This window comes from Furipterus horrens, unplaced genomic scaffold, assembly GCF_987537825.1.
Source record: "Furipterus horrens unplaced genomic scaffold, mFurHor1.1.pri manual_scaffold_13, whole genome shotgun sequence".
Classification (NCBI taxonomy): Eukaryota; Metazoa; Chordata; class Mammalia; order Chiroptera; family Furipteridae; genus Furipterus; species Furipterus horrens.
This window is the reverse complement of record NW_028327183.1, coordinates 33,298,654-33,314,458: the sequence shown is the minus strand read 5'-3', so window position 1 is coordinate 33,314,458 and position 15,805 is coordinate 33,298,654. Positions and strand designations below refer to the sequence as shown.

Sequence of the window (15,805 nt, the reverse complement as noted above, 5' to 3'; positions counted from 1 at the left end):
TTTTGCTTCCTTATGTCCCATATCATTGATTGGATTCTCAGCTTCATCCATTCTACTGTTGTTTCCCTGTAAATTGTTCTTTAATTCTATTAGTATATCCTTCATTTCTGACTGGATCATTTTATGCAGTTGAAGTCCTAAGTTCCTTGAGCATCCTTATAACCAGTGTTTTAAACTCTGCATTTGATTGATTGCTTATCTCCATTTTGTTTATTTCTTTTTCTGAAGTTTTGATCCATTCTTTCATTTGGGCCATGTTTCTTTGTCTCATTTTGGCAGCCTCCCTTTGTTTCTATGTATTAGGTAGAGCTGTTTGACCCCATGTCTTGGTAGTGTGGCCTAATGTAGTAGGTGTCCTGCAGGGCCCAGTGGCACAGCCTCCCCTATCACCCAAGCTGGCTACTCGAGATGCACCCGTCATGTGGGCTGCATTCACCCTCCTCTTGTAGTTGAGACTTGGTTGCTGTTGGCAGATCAATGGGAGGGATTTACGCAGGCCAGTCAGCTTCAAGGACTGGCTGTGACCACTGACCACCAACCTCTGCCCTCCATGGAGGATCAGCTGTGCAGAGGCAGGGTGGTGGTGCTCCGACATGGCCTACAGCTGTCCACTGGATGCTCTGGCCCTGCGGTTTCCTGGGTGGTGCATGCCAAGGTCAGCCCCCACCTATACCGTGCTTGAATTATAAAGCAATCTGAGAGGTCTGCTACTTGTGCTGGGATATGATTTTATGGGTGTACTTATGTTGTAACTCTTTATGTTGTAATTTATTGTGTCAATTATACCCCAATAAAATTTTTTTAAGCAAAAAAAAAAAAGGATGTAAACCCAATAAAAACAAAGACTTTGTTTCCTCCCCTGATGGTCCCTAAAACAGTAGGCACTTCATTACATTCTAATGAATACATATTTGTGGACTGGGGGAATGAGAGCTCATCTGTCATAGAAGTCAAAACCATGTCTAAATTGATAAGCCTACAAAGAATAAAATAATAAGAATTTTTTTAAAACCTGGAAATAACTGTCAAAATGAATGGCTAAGAAAACAGCCTGGGGTGAGAAGAGGCTGGACAAGAGAAAATTGCTTTTTAGTACAGCCAGTTTTTCTGTATTATTTGATTGTTTAACTGAGTATTAAAAAGTATTAAACTTTGATTAAAAAATAATAAGTTAACTTCAGAGAGAAGTACCAAAAATAAACCTCAGAAGTGAAAAGAAATCTTTTCTTAAATAAGTAACATTTAATAATTGTTTTTTACATGATAATCCAGTAAAATCTCATATTATCTTTCTTTTGTTTACCATCAATAGTTGATTCCAACAATAACTGTAATACAGAAAAGTCGGAAACAATGGCTGTCCAGCAATCTGGGTCTACTTAAAATAATAATGACATAGCCATACAATGAAAAGCTGTGCAAAGATTAAACACGATGTAAATGTCTGGTATTTTTCCTGCTCCAGTGAAAATGAAAGAAACACAAATAGAATGATACATCTGCACCAGGGGCTCCTGTCAGCAGGAATTCTCACCTAGGACCCTACAGGAGGCATATCAGAATGAGGTGGGGTCACAGGCACTGTGCCATGCAACCTCTGTACGTGGATGGCCCACGTAACCAATTCAATGGGACAAAAATAATGCATCCCATGTCAGAGGAGGCAGTGGGACTGACGTCTCAAGAGTCTCACGTCAGAGCCCATATCCCTAAAGCCATGTTACACTGGACACACCGGACCTAGAAAGAAAGAAGTTCAGCCATATATTAAGTGAAAAATGCTACGCAGAGTATAGTAGGATCCCATTTCTGAGAATAAAAATTGTACACACAGCCTCACATCTGGAAACCTTTAGGGAAAAAAAACAGTCTAAAATTTTAATTAGTTGGTATTAAAAATGGCAGGTGTTTGAAATTCTGATTATCTGTAATTTTCTATGATAAACATCATTACCAAATTAATTAAAAATAATTTTAAGTGTAGGGAATATTTTAGTTGACTAAAGCTTTAATTTAGTTGAGGTTTACTTACTATGAACACATGTGAAATATTATACGCATAGGTATGCACACACCCAATGCAGCAGTAAAACCGTGCAGGAAGTACCACAGAGGGTGCGCTAATGATCAAAGATGCCGGCAGATTTCACCCTTGTCCAACAATTCCAATTCATTTAATATCTTGGAGATACAGAATTAAAGACTGGGTGTTTCTGCCCTCATAAAGGTCTCTTTGTTATTTGTATACATCATCTTACTTAAAATAAAAATCAATCATAAATACATATGTACACTAAGGATAAAGAATAGCCACAGGCCTATATCTGGGGCTGGAATAAATCAGTCCTCCTTGAACAAGTACCTGTTATGTTCCTTACATTACAGTCAAATCCTGTAAATAAAAACTGCAAGGCACATTATCTTTGTCAGCAAGACATCATAAATTGGTTCCATTAAATTAAGAAAAAACAGAATTACCATAGCCCTTATAACCTTTAGATCATTAAGAGTGTTCTTTTATGCTGCCTATGAAATGAAGGGAGCAGGGAGAACTCACCCAGGATCGGGGCCATTGGCCCTGGGTTCCCCACAGCACACGTGGGCCACGAATGCTGGAGAGACTGCGCCAGTGACATTAAACCATGGGACTCTGACAGGAAGAATGTTTCAGGATTAAAGCATGAAGTAAAACCCAAAATAGAAATGTGAATTCTCTGGTATACTTTTGTGCTCGCTTTTTACTGTAAGGTTACAGGTGACATTGCTTCTCAGCCAGGAGCAATGTGAAGGACTAAAGAAATAGTATAGAGAAATATGTGCAGCTGTTTCCACTGTCCATGATCAACTCTTCTCATATTTTCATGCTAATAACTAGTTCTTTTTAATAGTATCTAAAACTGTCAACTAATGAAACTTTGTTTTGGTAATATCTTTTACTTATGAACATATGGACACTGAAAACAAAACTCCACATTAATAAGAAATTGAAAAAAGTTTTTTCCTGTTCTCAGAAAACAAACTGTAGCAGCTATAGGACCTCAAAACTTGTAATGAAGTCACTAGGATTAAAACTAAAATATTAAATTCAGAGTCCAAATCACTGTCTCTATGGGGAAACATCTATACAACTTATATCAAAACACAAGGACTTCCGGCCAAGATGGAGGCCTAGACAGATACACTGCATCTCCCTCCACAACTCAGAAGGAATACAACTACCTCAAAATTAGAGAGAACAAGAAGATCCAGAAGATCGAGCTGCATGGAAGTCCAACAAAGATATAAATAAGAAATACTCAACCAGACAGGTAAGAGGGATGAAGCCGGGGCGGAGAGGATGCGGTGTGGTGGCTACAGCAGTGGCAGGCCAGCGAAAAGCGCAGTCACACATTTTAAGAAGTAAGAAGGGACACCTGGGGATCGCTCCCAGCACCAGACCAGACCTCGCAGCTCATGTCCCAGCACCAGGGACAATAAGGCCTCATTGCTTCTGACTGTGCAAACCAGTGGGGGTTGGCAGAGAAAGAAACTGCTGTTCTCTCAGTAGAGTCTGCTTGTTTAGAGGGCCCCCACAGTCCTAGAACACCCGCAAGCCCACCGACTCTGGGAACAACAGCCAGGACAACAGCTAGAGAGGCGCCGGTCCCATATGGAAGTGGGAGGAGTACCTGGAAAAGGGACGAGTGCAGAGCAAGTGGCATTGTTCCCTCTCAGACTCCTCCCCCACATACAGTGCCACAATGTGGTGAAACGGGTCGCCCATACTGATGAATACCTAAGGCTTCACCTCTTACAACATAACAGCTGCGACAGTTCTATCTAAGACACAGAGGCAAACAAACACAGGAGCCTGTCAAGATGAGAAGACAGAGAGGTATGGCCCAAAAGGGGGAACAGATTAAGGTTCCAGTGGGAGAACGAAGCAACGAGGAGATAGCCAACCTAACAGATGTAGAGTTCAAAACCCAGGTGATAAAGATGCTCACAGGCTTGATAGATATGCTTAAGTACAGCAAATGTGTAAGGGAAGAAGTGAAGGCTATGTAAAATGAAACGAAGAAAAATCCACACAAAACCAGTGGTGAAGGGAAGGAAACCAGGGTTCAAGTCAATGATTTGGAACATAAGGAAGAAAAAACAGTCAACCAGTACAATAAAATGAAACAAGAATTGAAAAAAATGAGGAGAGGCTTAGGAACCTCTGGGACAACTTTAAATGTGCCAACATCTGAATCATAGGAGTGCCAGACGAGAAGAGGAAGAGCGAGAAATTGAAAACTTATTTGAAAAAATAATGAAGGAAAACTTCCCTACGTTGGTGAAGGAAATAGACATACATGTCCAGGAAGTACAGAGAGTCCCAAACAAGCTAGACCTAAAAAGGACCACACCAAGACACATCATAATTAAAATGCCAAAGGGGAAAGATAAAAAGAGAGAATCTTAAAAGCAGCAAGAGAAAAGCAGAGAGTTACCTACAAAGGGGTGCCTATAAGACTGTCAGCTGATTTCTCAAAAGGAACTTTACAGGCAAGAAGGGACTGGCAAGAAGTATTCAAGGTGATAAAAAGCAAGGACTTACAACCAGGACTACTCTATCCAGCAAGGCTATCATTTAGAATGGAAGGGCAGATCAAGTACTTCCCAGAAAAGGTAAAGCTAAAGGAGTTCATCATCACCAAGCCATTATTGTATGAAATGTCAAAGGGACTTAGTTAAGAAAAAGATCAAAATTATGAACATTAAAATGACAACAAACTCACAACTATCAACAACTGAATCTAAAAAATAAAAACAAAATCCAACTAAGCAAACCAGAATAGGAACAGAATCATAGGTATGGGGATTATTTGGAGGATTACCAACTGGGTTGGGGGATGGGAGAGAAATGAGGAAATGGTGCAGGGATTAAGAAGCATAATTGATTGGTACAAAATAGACAGGGGGAAGTTAAGAATAATATAGGAAAGGGTGAAGCCAAAGAACTTACAGGCATGACCCATGGACATGGACTAAGGGAGATGGGATTGCTGGAGGGAAGGGGGGTATTGGGCAGAGGGGAGCTAAGGGGAAAACAATTGGGACTACTGTAACAACATAATCAATAAAATATACTTTAAAAAGACACTAAGATGCCTATAAATAAGACAGTATAAGAAGCTACTCACTTTTCATTCCTTGGGAATCTTTTCCTTGAAAAAACATTGGCCAAAGAGCAAGTGCAGGGTTGAGTTTATTGGAAAAGGATGCTGACTTTATATTCAAGCTTGGTTTCTCTGAAGAATCAAGATTTTTATTCTCCGTGGGTGCTACATAACAAGCGAAGTTCTTTGCAACCATATCATCATTAACACAAACCTGTATAATTTTAAACATTTCATGAGTAATAACACAAATATGGTCCAATGACTGTTCAGAAAATATTTCAAACTCAACCACAAATTTCAATCTTCAGAAAAATTATTTTAAAGAACATAATTTGATAGAAATTGATCTCTTGATCACCACACTGGTAATGGTGATCTAGATACTTCTGACCAATCTTCCTGATAAGAAATACAGTAAGAATCTTTATGAAATATAAAAATTATCTTCTGCCTAGCTGGGTGGCTTGGTTGCTTGGAGCATCATCTCATACACCAAAGTGTTGCAGGTTCAATTCCTGGTTAGGGCACATTCCTAGGTTGTGGGTTCAATCCCCATGCAGGGCACATGCAGGAGGCAACTAACTGATGTTTCTGTCACATCGATGCATCGATCTGTCTCTCTTTTTCTCTCCCTCTCTCCTTTCCTCTCTCTCTAAAATCCTCAGGTAAGGATTAAATATATACATATATTTACATATCTTCTTAAAAGCACTAGAGAGCTAACACAACTTTGCCAAGCAAAGATCTGGGGAGAGGGCAAAGACAAAACACAAATCATAAAAGGTAAAACTGATAAACCAGACTATCAAAATTTAAAATTTCTGCCCTTAGCTTTTGCTACTGTTAAGAACATCCAAAGACAGGAAGAAAATATTTCTAAATAATGTATCTGAACGGATGTGTATCCAGAATGTATAAGGAACTCTCGCCCTGACCAATGTGGTGCAGTTGGTTGGGCATCATTCTGCAAAGCAAAAGGTCGCTGGTTAGATCCCCAGTCAGGGCACAGGCCTGGGTTGCAAGTTCGGTCCCCGGTCAGGGTATATACAAGAAATAACTAATCAATGTTTCTCTCCCTCTCTCTCTCCCTCCCCTCCCTGCTCTCTAAAAATAAATAAAATCTTTTCTAAAAAAAGTCTCAAAACTCATAAAAAGAAAACAAACAACCCATAAAAAATGGGTATAAGATAATAATCAAAACAGCATGGGGAAGCACTTTGTGAAGTGTGTAATTGTCTGGTCACTGTGCTGTACACCTGAAACTAATACAAAATAATACTGAATGTAAATTGTAAAAAAAAAAAATTCAAATAGTACAGTACTAGCATGAAAACAGACATATGCAACAATGAAACAGAACAGAGAGCCTAGAAATAAACCCACACGTATAAGTCAATTAATTTATGACAAAGGAGCCAAGACTATTCAACAGAGAAAGGACAGTATTTTCAGTAAATGGTGCTGGGAAAACTGGAGAGTCATATGCAAAAGAATGTAACTGGACCACTATCTACACCATGTGCAAAAATTAACTCAAAAGAGAGTAAGGACTTGAATATAAGACCTGAAATTGTTAAAACTCCTAGAAGAAAATCTAGGTAGTAAGCTCCTTGACATCAACCTTGGCGATGATTTTTTTTTCTGAAGGAAGGGAGGGAGGGAAAGGGGTTAGAGGTAAGAGAAAATTCCTGGACCAACTCGAGGGTCAGTAGGAGCAAGGGAAGGGGGAAGGGAAGGGGAAAAGGGGAAGGGGAAGAGAGGAAGGGGGAAGGGAGAAGGGAAGAAAGGAAAGAAGAAGGGAGGAAGGGGGAAGGGGGAAGGGAGAGGGAACAGAGATTCCTGGTCACCCACGCAGGCCCACAGGAATCACCTCACAATGATTTTTTTTTTATTTGACACCAAAAACAAAGAAAACAAAAGCAAGGCAACCTACTGAGCCAGAGAAAATATCTGCAAATCATATATCTAATAAGAGGTTAATATCCAAAACATATTAAAAACTCATATAACTTAATAGTAAAAAACAAACAAACAATCCAATAAAAATATGGGCAAAAGATCTAAGTACTGGACAATAAAAGGACAACATGGATGCATCTTAAAATAATTTTGCTGAGTGAAAGACACCAGGCAAACCAAGAGAACACCCTGGGACATGTCCTTGTGCTTCCTTTGAGAGTTAGGAAAGGAATGTTGACCCTATTTGTCATTTTCTGGCAATAATGACCTCGTGCATCCACTCTGAGTTCTCTCTGTTTAAGTATGCCTCCTTTACCCCACCACCTTGAAGAAAGAGCAAGTTGTCATCCATATACAACCATACACAGAGAGAAAGAGAAGCCTACTCTTAAAAAGCAAGAAGCAGCAGCTAAGTAGAGAACTTGTTTCAAAGACGTTTTACAAGACTGATCCTATAGCCAACATTTTGGCATTTTTACCAGTTAGTAAAGTAAGTAATGAAAAGTCATAGTAAAATCAACAAGGATGTGGAGGAACCCAAAATACAATACAAAAAGTAACAAATGAACTTTATTAAAATAACTAACATAATTACACTGAAGAAGTTAGGGAAAAAAGAACAAACCTAAGTTACTTTGGAAAATAGTGTTTTGGCTGCATTCTGTAAGGCTAAAGACAAATTTATTTTTCAAGCAATCTTGAGAAAGAAGAACAAAATAGAAGGAATCACAATACCTGATATCAAACTATACTACAAGGCCACTGTAATCAAAACAGCCTGGTACTGGCATAAGAACAGACATACAGATCAATGGAACAGAATAGAGCCCAGAAATAAACCCAGGTCTCTGTGGTCAATTAATATTAGACAAAGGGGGAAGGAACATAAAATGGAGTAAAAATAGCCTCCTCAACAAACGGTTTTGGGAGAACTGGACTGGTACATGCAAAAGAATGAAACTAGACCACCAACTTACACCACACACCAGAATAAACTCAAAATGGACAAGGACTTAAACATAAGCCATGACACCATAAAAGTCCTAGAGGAAAACATAGGCAGGAAAATTTCAGATCCCCGACTCAGCAGTATTTATGCTCATACAGGGAAAATAAAGGAAAGAATAAACAAATGGGACTACAATATTCCCTCACTTAGCATGGGTATTACGTTCTAGGATTCCCCGTGATAGGTGAAAATCTGCGAAGTAGGAACCTTATATTTATTTTAGTATTTATATATTTTTTAAGGCTTTATAAACCCTTCCCACACACTTATAAACCATTCCCAGTCCCTTATTAACCTTTCCCACTCCCTTATTAACCTTTTCCACACTTTTATAAACACTACTTACGTTCTTAAACATATTTTACACTCTTAAACCTACGTAACTTTAACAACATACGTATACAGTACTGCAAAATCTCACGATATAGCGAAAAATTAGCAATAAATAATTAAATACAATATTTTTTTAAATCCCATGATACAGTGAGGCTACGATAAGTGAACGGCGATATAGAGAGGGACTACTGTACATCAAATTAAACAGCTTCTTCATAGCTAAAGAAAACATCAGCAAAATTAAAAGGAAACCAACCATACAGGTAAACATATTTGCCAGTGATACCTCAGACAAGGGTTTGATCCCCAAAATATATAAAGAACTCATACAACTCAACACCAGGAAGGCAAACAATCCAATTAAACAATGGGCAAAACACCTGAACAGACACATCTCCAAGGAGGACATACAGAAGGCCCACAGGCATATGAAAAAATGCTCAACATCACTAGCCATCAGAGAGATGCAAATCAAAATCACAGTGAGATACCACTTCACACCGGTCAGAATGGCCATCATCAAATCAACAAACAATAAGTGCAGGCGAGGATGTGGAGAAATGGGATTCCTAGTGCTCTGTTGGTGGGAATGCAGACTGGTGCAGCCACTATGGAAAACAGTATGGAATTTCCTCAAAAAAACTAAAACTGGAACTGCCTTTTGATCTAGCGATTCCACTACTACGATTATACCCAAAGAATCCTGAAACCCCATTTCGAAAGATCTTATGCACCCCTATGTTCATAGCAACGCTGTTTACAAAGCCAAGTGCTGGAAACAGCCTAAGTGCCCATTTGCAGATGAGTGGATTAAAAAACTGTGGTACAGGAGGATTTCTGGCCAAGATGGAAGTGTAGACAGACATGCTGCACCTCCCTCCACAACTAAGAAGGACTACAACTACCTCAAAACTAGAAACAACCAGAAGTTCCAGAAAATCAAACTGCGTGGAAGTCCAACAAACAAAGATATAAAGCATAAATACTCATCCAGACAGGTAGGAGGGGCGGAACCGGGGTGGAGAGAACACGGTGTGGTGGCGGCAGCAGCAGTGGCAGTGGCAGCGGCAGGCTGGTGGAAAGCAGTTACATGTTTTAAAAAGTCAGGGTGACACCTGGGGAGCATACCCAGCTCCTCACCAGACCCAAACTACGGTACCAGCACAAATCAAAGCTCATTGCTTTTGACTGTGCAAACCAGTGGGGGTTGGGGCAGAGGCAGAAACTGCCAGTCTCTCAGCAGAGTCCGCTTGTTTAAAGGGCCCCCACAGTCCTAGAATGTCTGAAGACCCATCCACTCTGGGAATGACAGCCAGGGCAACAGCTAGAGAGGCACCAGTCCCATACAGAAGTAGGAGAAGTGCCTAGAAAAGGGGCAAGTTCTGGGCAAGCGGAATTGTTCCTTCTCAGACCCCTCCTCCACATACAGCGCACAACGTGGTGAAACAGGTCACCCTGTACTGACGAATCTCTAAGGCTCCGCCCCTTACATCGTAACAGGAGCAACAGCTCTACCTAAGACACAGAGGCAAACACACACAGGAGAGTTCCGGCCAAGACAGAGGCCTAGACCAACACACTCCATCTCCCTCCACGGCTAAGAAGGAATACAACTCCCACAAAACCAGAAATAACCATAAGTTCCAGAAAATAAATGGAAGTCCAACATATGAAGTTATAAAGAAGTGGTGCTCATCTGGATGGGTAGGAGGGGTGAAGACGGTCAGAGAGGTCAAGCTGTGCTGGCAGCGGCAGCAGCGGCGATTGTGGTAGGACAGCGGTAAGCACAGACAGCCATATTTAAGGGGAGGCAAGAAACGCCTGGGGAGCACCCCCAGCTGCAGACCAGACCCATCATCTTCCGATTCCAATGCCAGTGAAGGCAGAACCCCATTGCCTTGGACTGTGAGGCCCGGAGGGGGTGGGGATGGAGGAGGAGGCTCCTGGTCTCTCAGCGTAGAGTGAACGGCAGGAATCCATCTTGGGCCCCCACCCACACAGAAGACGCCAAAACCTGATGAGAAGGGTCGCCCGGTTGTGACGAGTGCTCGGGGCTCCACCCCCTATAGCGTAGATGGTGTGACAGCCCCGCCCAAGAAGTAAAGGTGAACACAAAAATTTCAGGATGGAACAGATCATGATAGAGATCCCGGTGATGCAGCTGACCAGGCAGCAAATAACTAATCTAACAAAGCAGCAGATAGGAAATCTTTCTGAGGCACAGTTCAGAGCTTTGGTTATACGAATGCTAACAGACATAACAGCAGATCTTAAACAAGACAGGAAAAGAATGAAGGCTAGTCCTGCTGAAATGAACAAAACACATACGAAACTAGTGGTGAGGGAAAGAAACCAGAGATCAAATCAACAAATCGGAACATAGGGAGGGAACAAACAGTCAACCAGTGCAGAAAGAGGAAACGAAAAGTGAGGAAAATGAGGAGAGGCTCAGAAACCTATGGGACAACTATAAGCTGGCCAACATCCGAATCATAGGGTTGCCAGAAGGTGAAGAAGAACAACTAGAAATTGAAAAATTACGTGAAAAAATAATGAAGCAGAACTTCCTAACTTGGGGAAGGAAACAGACTTACAGGTCCAGGAAGCACAGAGAGTTCCAAAACAACTGGACCCAGGGAGAACCACACCAAGACACATTATAATCAAAATGTCAAAAATTAAGGATAAAGAGAGAATCTTAAAAGCAGCAAGAGAGAAGAAGAGAATTGCCTACAAAGGGGTCCCAATAAGACTATCAGTTGATTTCTCAAAAGAAACTCTGCAGGCAAGAAGGAACTGGCAAGAAATACTCAAACTAATGAAAAGCAAAAACCTACAACCATGATTACACTATCCAGCGAAGCTGTCCTTCAGAATAGAAGGGCAGAGAAAGTGCTTCCAGGACAAAGTAAAACTGAAGGAGTTCATCAGATCCAAACCACTGTTATATGAAATGTTAAAGGGACTTGTTTAGGAGAAGGAGGATCAAAACTATGAACATCAAAACTATGAACATTAAAATAAAAACTATCACAACAACCAACAACAGAAGCTAGGGAACTGAAACAAAGGCAAACTAAGTAGGCAACGAGAATGGGAAAAGAATTATAGGTATGGGGAACATTATGTGGGGAGGTCAGCAGGGACGGGGAAGGGAAAAAGGGAGGGAGATGGTACAGGAATTAAGAAGCATAGTAGGAGGGAGTGGAGTAGACAGGAAGAGATTGAAAAGAACTATATGCACAACCAATGGGCATAGACTAAGGGGGGGGCAACTGGAGGGAGGGCAGTCACTGGGTTGTGGGGAACAAAGGGAAAAGAAATTGGGACAACTGTAACAGCATAATCAATAAAGCATATTAAAGAAAAAAAACTGTGATACATCCACACAATGGAATACTATGCAGCAGAAAGAAAGAAGGAACTCCTGCCATTTGCAACAACATGGATGGAACTATGCTTAGCGAAATAAGCCAGACAATGAAAGAAAAATACTGTATGATATCACCTGATACAGGAGACTAATTAACAACACAAACAAATGAACAAAATTCAACAAGGGACAGAATAACAGTTATCAGGGGGGTGGGGGGAGGGAGTGAAGGGGGCTAAGTAGGGGAAGGGTCTAGTCAAGAAACGTGTATAAATGACTCACGGACATGGACAACGGGGTGCGGAATGACTGTGAGGGAAGGGGTGGGCTGGGTGAGGGGGAGCAACGGGGGAAAAATGGGACAACTGTAATAAACAATAAAAAAAAAAAAAAAAGGAAAACACAGTCCCACTAACTTCTGATCTAAGTCAGACCTTGAAAGATTAAGAAAATTTCTGTTGTGTGAATGACATTGTTTCCCTTGATGTTTATTCTTCGTTTTATTAAAATAAAAATTTTAAATAATGATAAATATTTTAAAAATACAATTTTTTCACTTACTTTTTCATTTTTTATAGTTACATAAAGGTAAACCTCAAATGTATCTCCTTCCACAGCATATATTTCGGCTTCCACCTGTGTAGCTGCTAAGTGGCACAAATGAAAACATAAATTAGCTGATATTCAAAGTATACCTGAAACAATTCGGCTGTCTTCCACCTATTAATCTCTGGTAACCATTTAACGATTACCCAGCACCACAATGTCCGACAGCTTCCTCCTGCAGGTGGGCCTTAATGCAGGAGGTGTCTGGGGGTGGGCAAGTCGAGGTGGAAGCTCTCCTGGCATGAAGTCAGCCTTGTATCCTCTGTCCCCACCCACAGCATCCTCCTCCTGACGCCCTATGAACACCCCGAGCACAGTGACTCACAAATCACCTCTCGTCAGACTCTCATCTGAGTGCACTCCACCTCCCTAACACCCACAGAGCAGAGAGAGCTCTTAGCCACTGTCTCAGACACTACTCCAAACAGCAGCTCCATGCATGGGTACCCGTCAGATACTATGCTAAGTCCTTTACAAATGTATTTCATTTCACTCTTTCCATAAGCTTTGAGGGTCACTGCACAAGTGAAGAGTCCAGGCTCAGAGAAGGCTCCGCAGAAGCAGCAGGGCAGTATTCAAACCTAAGCTCTCTGCCTCTCCCGAACCTCTGTATCCCCACATTCCCTGATGGGCTCACCAGGACCCAAACTCCAAAACCTGTGACCCTACTACACCCTCCCTCTCTCCCAGGTAGTGGGGCAGCAGAGGAGAGGGGATAGGACCCCAAGAGGTACAGGCAGTACCGCAGGCATTCCACACCCACTACTCCTCAGAAAACCCCAGGAGGCAGGCACAGTTATTTGGCTCTTGACTGCCAGGGTTTAGGAAAGATGCCACAAATGAGACTCCGTGTTACAGTCAACAATGTAGAGACAGCCCACTGCATAGGTGCTCTGAGACTTTCTCTACATCTTGAATTAGAAATTATGATTACGCAGTAAGTTAGGTTTTTCATCAATTGTCAGTTCAGTGAAATGCACATCAATTTATTTTGCAGTGCTCCAGAGTCTATGCAGACCAAGAGGCAGGCACTGTTACTGGGTAAGGGTCTCTCGCCCAAATTGCCCTCTTCTAATGTCACCTGTCAGTCACTGATGTCCACATCCACCCCCAAAATTCCAGGGCTGCAGAGTCACTATAAAGTAGTGGGAGAAATTCTAGGTAGCTCATGAACCTTTGAGGAGGGTCAAACAGCTAAGCGCGCACATGTCAAACCCCTTCCCCAACCAAAGGTTAAACCACCTTGGGCATCAGTGATCCCACACTTGCCTTACCTTTCAGGAAGTTCTGAAAGTACTGAATGGCTGCAGTACCCCACTTCTTGGCGGGTCTGGAACAGTGAACAGATGTAACTTCATTAAATAAAAATCTGAGGTTACTCCACTAATACCATTTCGTAAACCATACATGGGACATTTCTGACATTACTGTTGAACCTATGATGCAGGTAAGGGGGAGCGTGGCCCACCTCTGCTTTGGCTGATGATTCCAGCTGCACCCTGCAGTGCGCTCCTCTCACCACTGTACCTGCACCTGCACCTGAGAGGAGACTTGCCAGAATGGACCCTTTCTGGGGCTTCCTCAGAGACCCATGTCCACCACCATGGCACTGCCTGTCCCTGGGACACATCTGCCTCCACACCAGAACACAAGCTCCCTGGGGCAGGGATCCTGAGTGTGCTGGGTTCAGCAGAGGCTGGCACAGAGCGAGCGCTCCAAACATGTTGGTCCAACCAGCATCCTCAGCATGCTGTGGGCAAGCCAGCACTGTGGTCTCATGCCACCCCTCACTCTGCAACACCCTCTCACTGGCGCCTATCCTCTACCATCTGGTCCATCCCTATGCTTGGAAAGAAAATAGCAGGAAACATTGCAGGCAGCGGGAGGTCAGGAGAAGCCAGTATTTGGAAGTAAGGAACAAAACTAAAATATGGTTAGAGTGAAATGTTCTGTTTCTCCAGTGGTTTTATTTATCAGTGATGCCACCTGTGTCCTCCAGGGCTTGTTTTAAAGATCAAATTAGTTAATGCACATAAGCACATGGCCCAGTGCCTGGCCTAAAATATTAGTTATTTTTATTTTTACTAAGAAAGATACTAAGCATATTACTTTAAGAGAATTACAAAGGGTTTCTAAAAATAAGACAGTGGTTCTAAAACTTTGTTATACACAAAAAAATTAGCTAATCAGCTTTTTAAAAAATAAAATACTAGTAGAATCCTAATAAGAAAAAGGCCCAAGAAAAAAAATCAATTAGGCAATGAACAGATAAATCAGTCTCTCTCACAAGTAAATCAATCAATTAGTGCTCGTGTCTGCATGTCTGTCTGTAAGACACACCACACCCAGAATAACCACATGATAGGTACACAACTTTACAAGTCAGGAAAATACAAATTAAAACAAAGTATCACTGTCACCCAGCAAACAAGCAAAAATGAAAAAGCCTGATGATATTCAATGTTGCGTGGGGAAAGCAGCACTTCCTATACCCCAATGATAGAAATATAAATCACTACTCCTGTTGAGGGGAAATTTGACAAAACCTATAAAATTATAATATGCATATTGAGGTCACATTCTAGATGAAGAACACATGTCAGAGAAGGTGATCAAACCCATTGAGATCACTTACTTAAAGCCCTTCACCTACACTGAGGGGGTCCTATAAAGCTGGGTGTCCCAGGCTGCGAAGGTCCTTGAGGAACCATGTATGCTGGGAAAGGGAGAAAGTAGAGGGGAGGCAGGCTGCCTCTGAGGGAGAGCAGAGCATGGAGAGATGGACACGCAAGTCACCCCAGGAGGGTAAGCAGTGGCTGATCTGAAAGAGGGACAAGGGAAGAGGCACGCGTTGCTCAACAGCCTGGCAGAGTGCAACGGCCTCAGCAGCGACAAGCTGGCTTGGCATCCTCTCTCTCAGTGCAGATTCCAAGGCCAGCCACAAGAGGGTGCATTCACCACCTCCAGGGAACTGCAGGTGATGGGAGTTGGAGGAGTGGGAATGGGAGGGTCTCCAGACATCCCCTAAAAGCATCCACAGGAGAGGCAGCTTCCAAGTTCAGAGCACATAATGCAGCATCACCAGGATGGGCAAGTAGAGCAAGCGAGTCTGAAGTGTGCTCCTGTAGCTTTTCTCCCAACAATGCTGCAGTCCTGGAGGGAGAAGGGAGGAGTCCCAGGTGGAAGGATGGGGCTGTCCCTAGGACCTCAGGTAGTGCTCATTCATGGCAGCAAAGATCACAGCCATACCCTCAACACAGTGCCACCCAGTGCAGGGACTTTTCCTGTATAAACACTGGCAATGGGAACAAATACTGGGGGGGGGGGGGGGGGGAAGCAAAGCTGAGGCATGTGTGTGTCTGTGTGCACACACGT

General features: G+C 42.3%; 1 protein-coding gene across 1 annotated transcript in view; it reads right to left on the bottom strand.

Annotated features, from left to right (window-relative positions):
- The window catches only part of TDRD12 (tudor domain containing 12), a 75,794-nt gene that overhangs the window by 48,083 nt on the left and 11,906 nt on the right, over positions 1–15,805 (bottom strand). Inside the window, exons 5-8 of the mRNA XM_090259064.1 lie at positions 13,705–13,760; positions 12,386–12,471; positions 5,169–5,358; positions 2,558–2,650 (exon numbers count right to left, since the gene is read on the bottom strand). Coding sequence (XP_090115190.1) covers positions 2,558–2,650; positions 5,169–5,358; positions 12,386–12,471; positions 13,705–13,760 — 425 coding nt within the window. The remainder of the gene's footprint in view (positions 1–2,557; positions 2,651–5,168; positions 5,359–12,385; positions 12,472–13,704; positions 13,761–15,805) is intronic.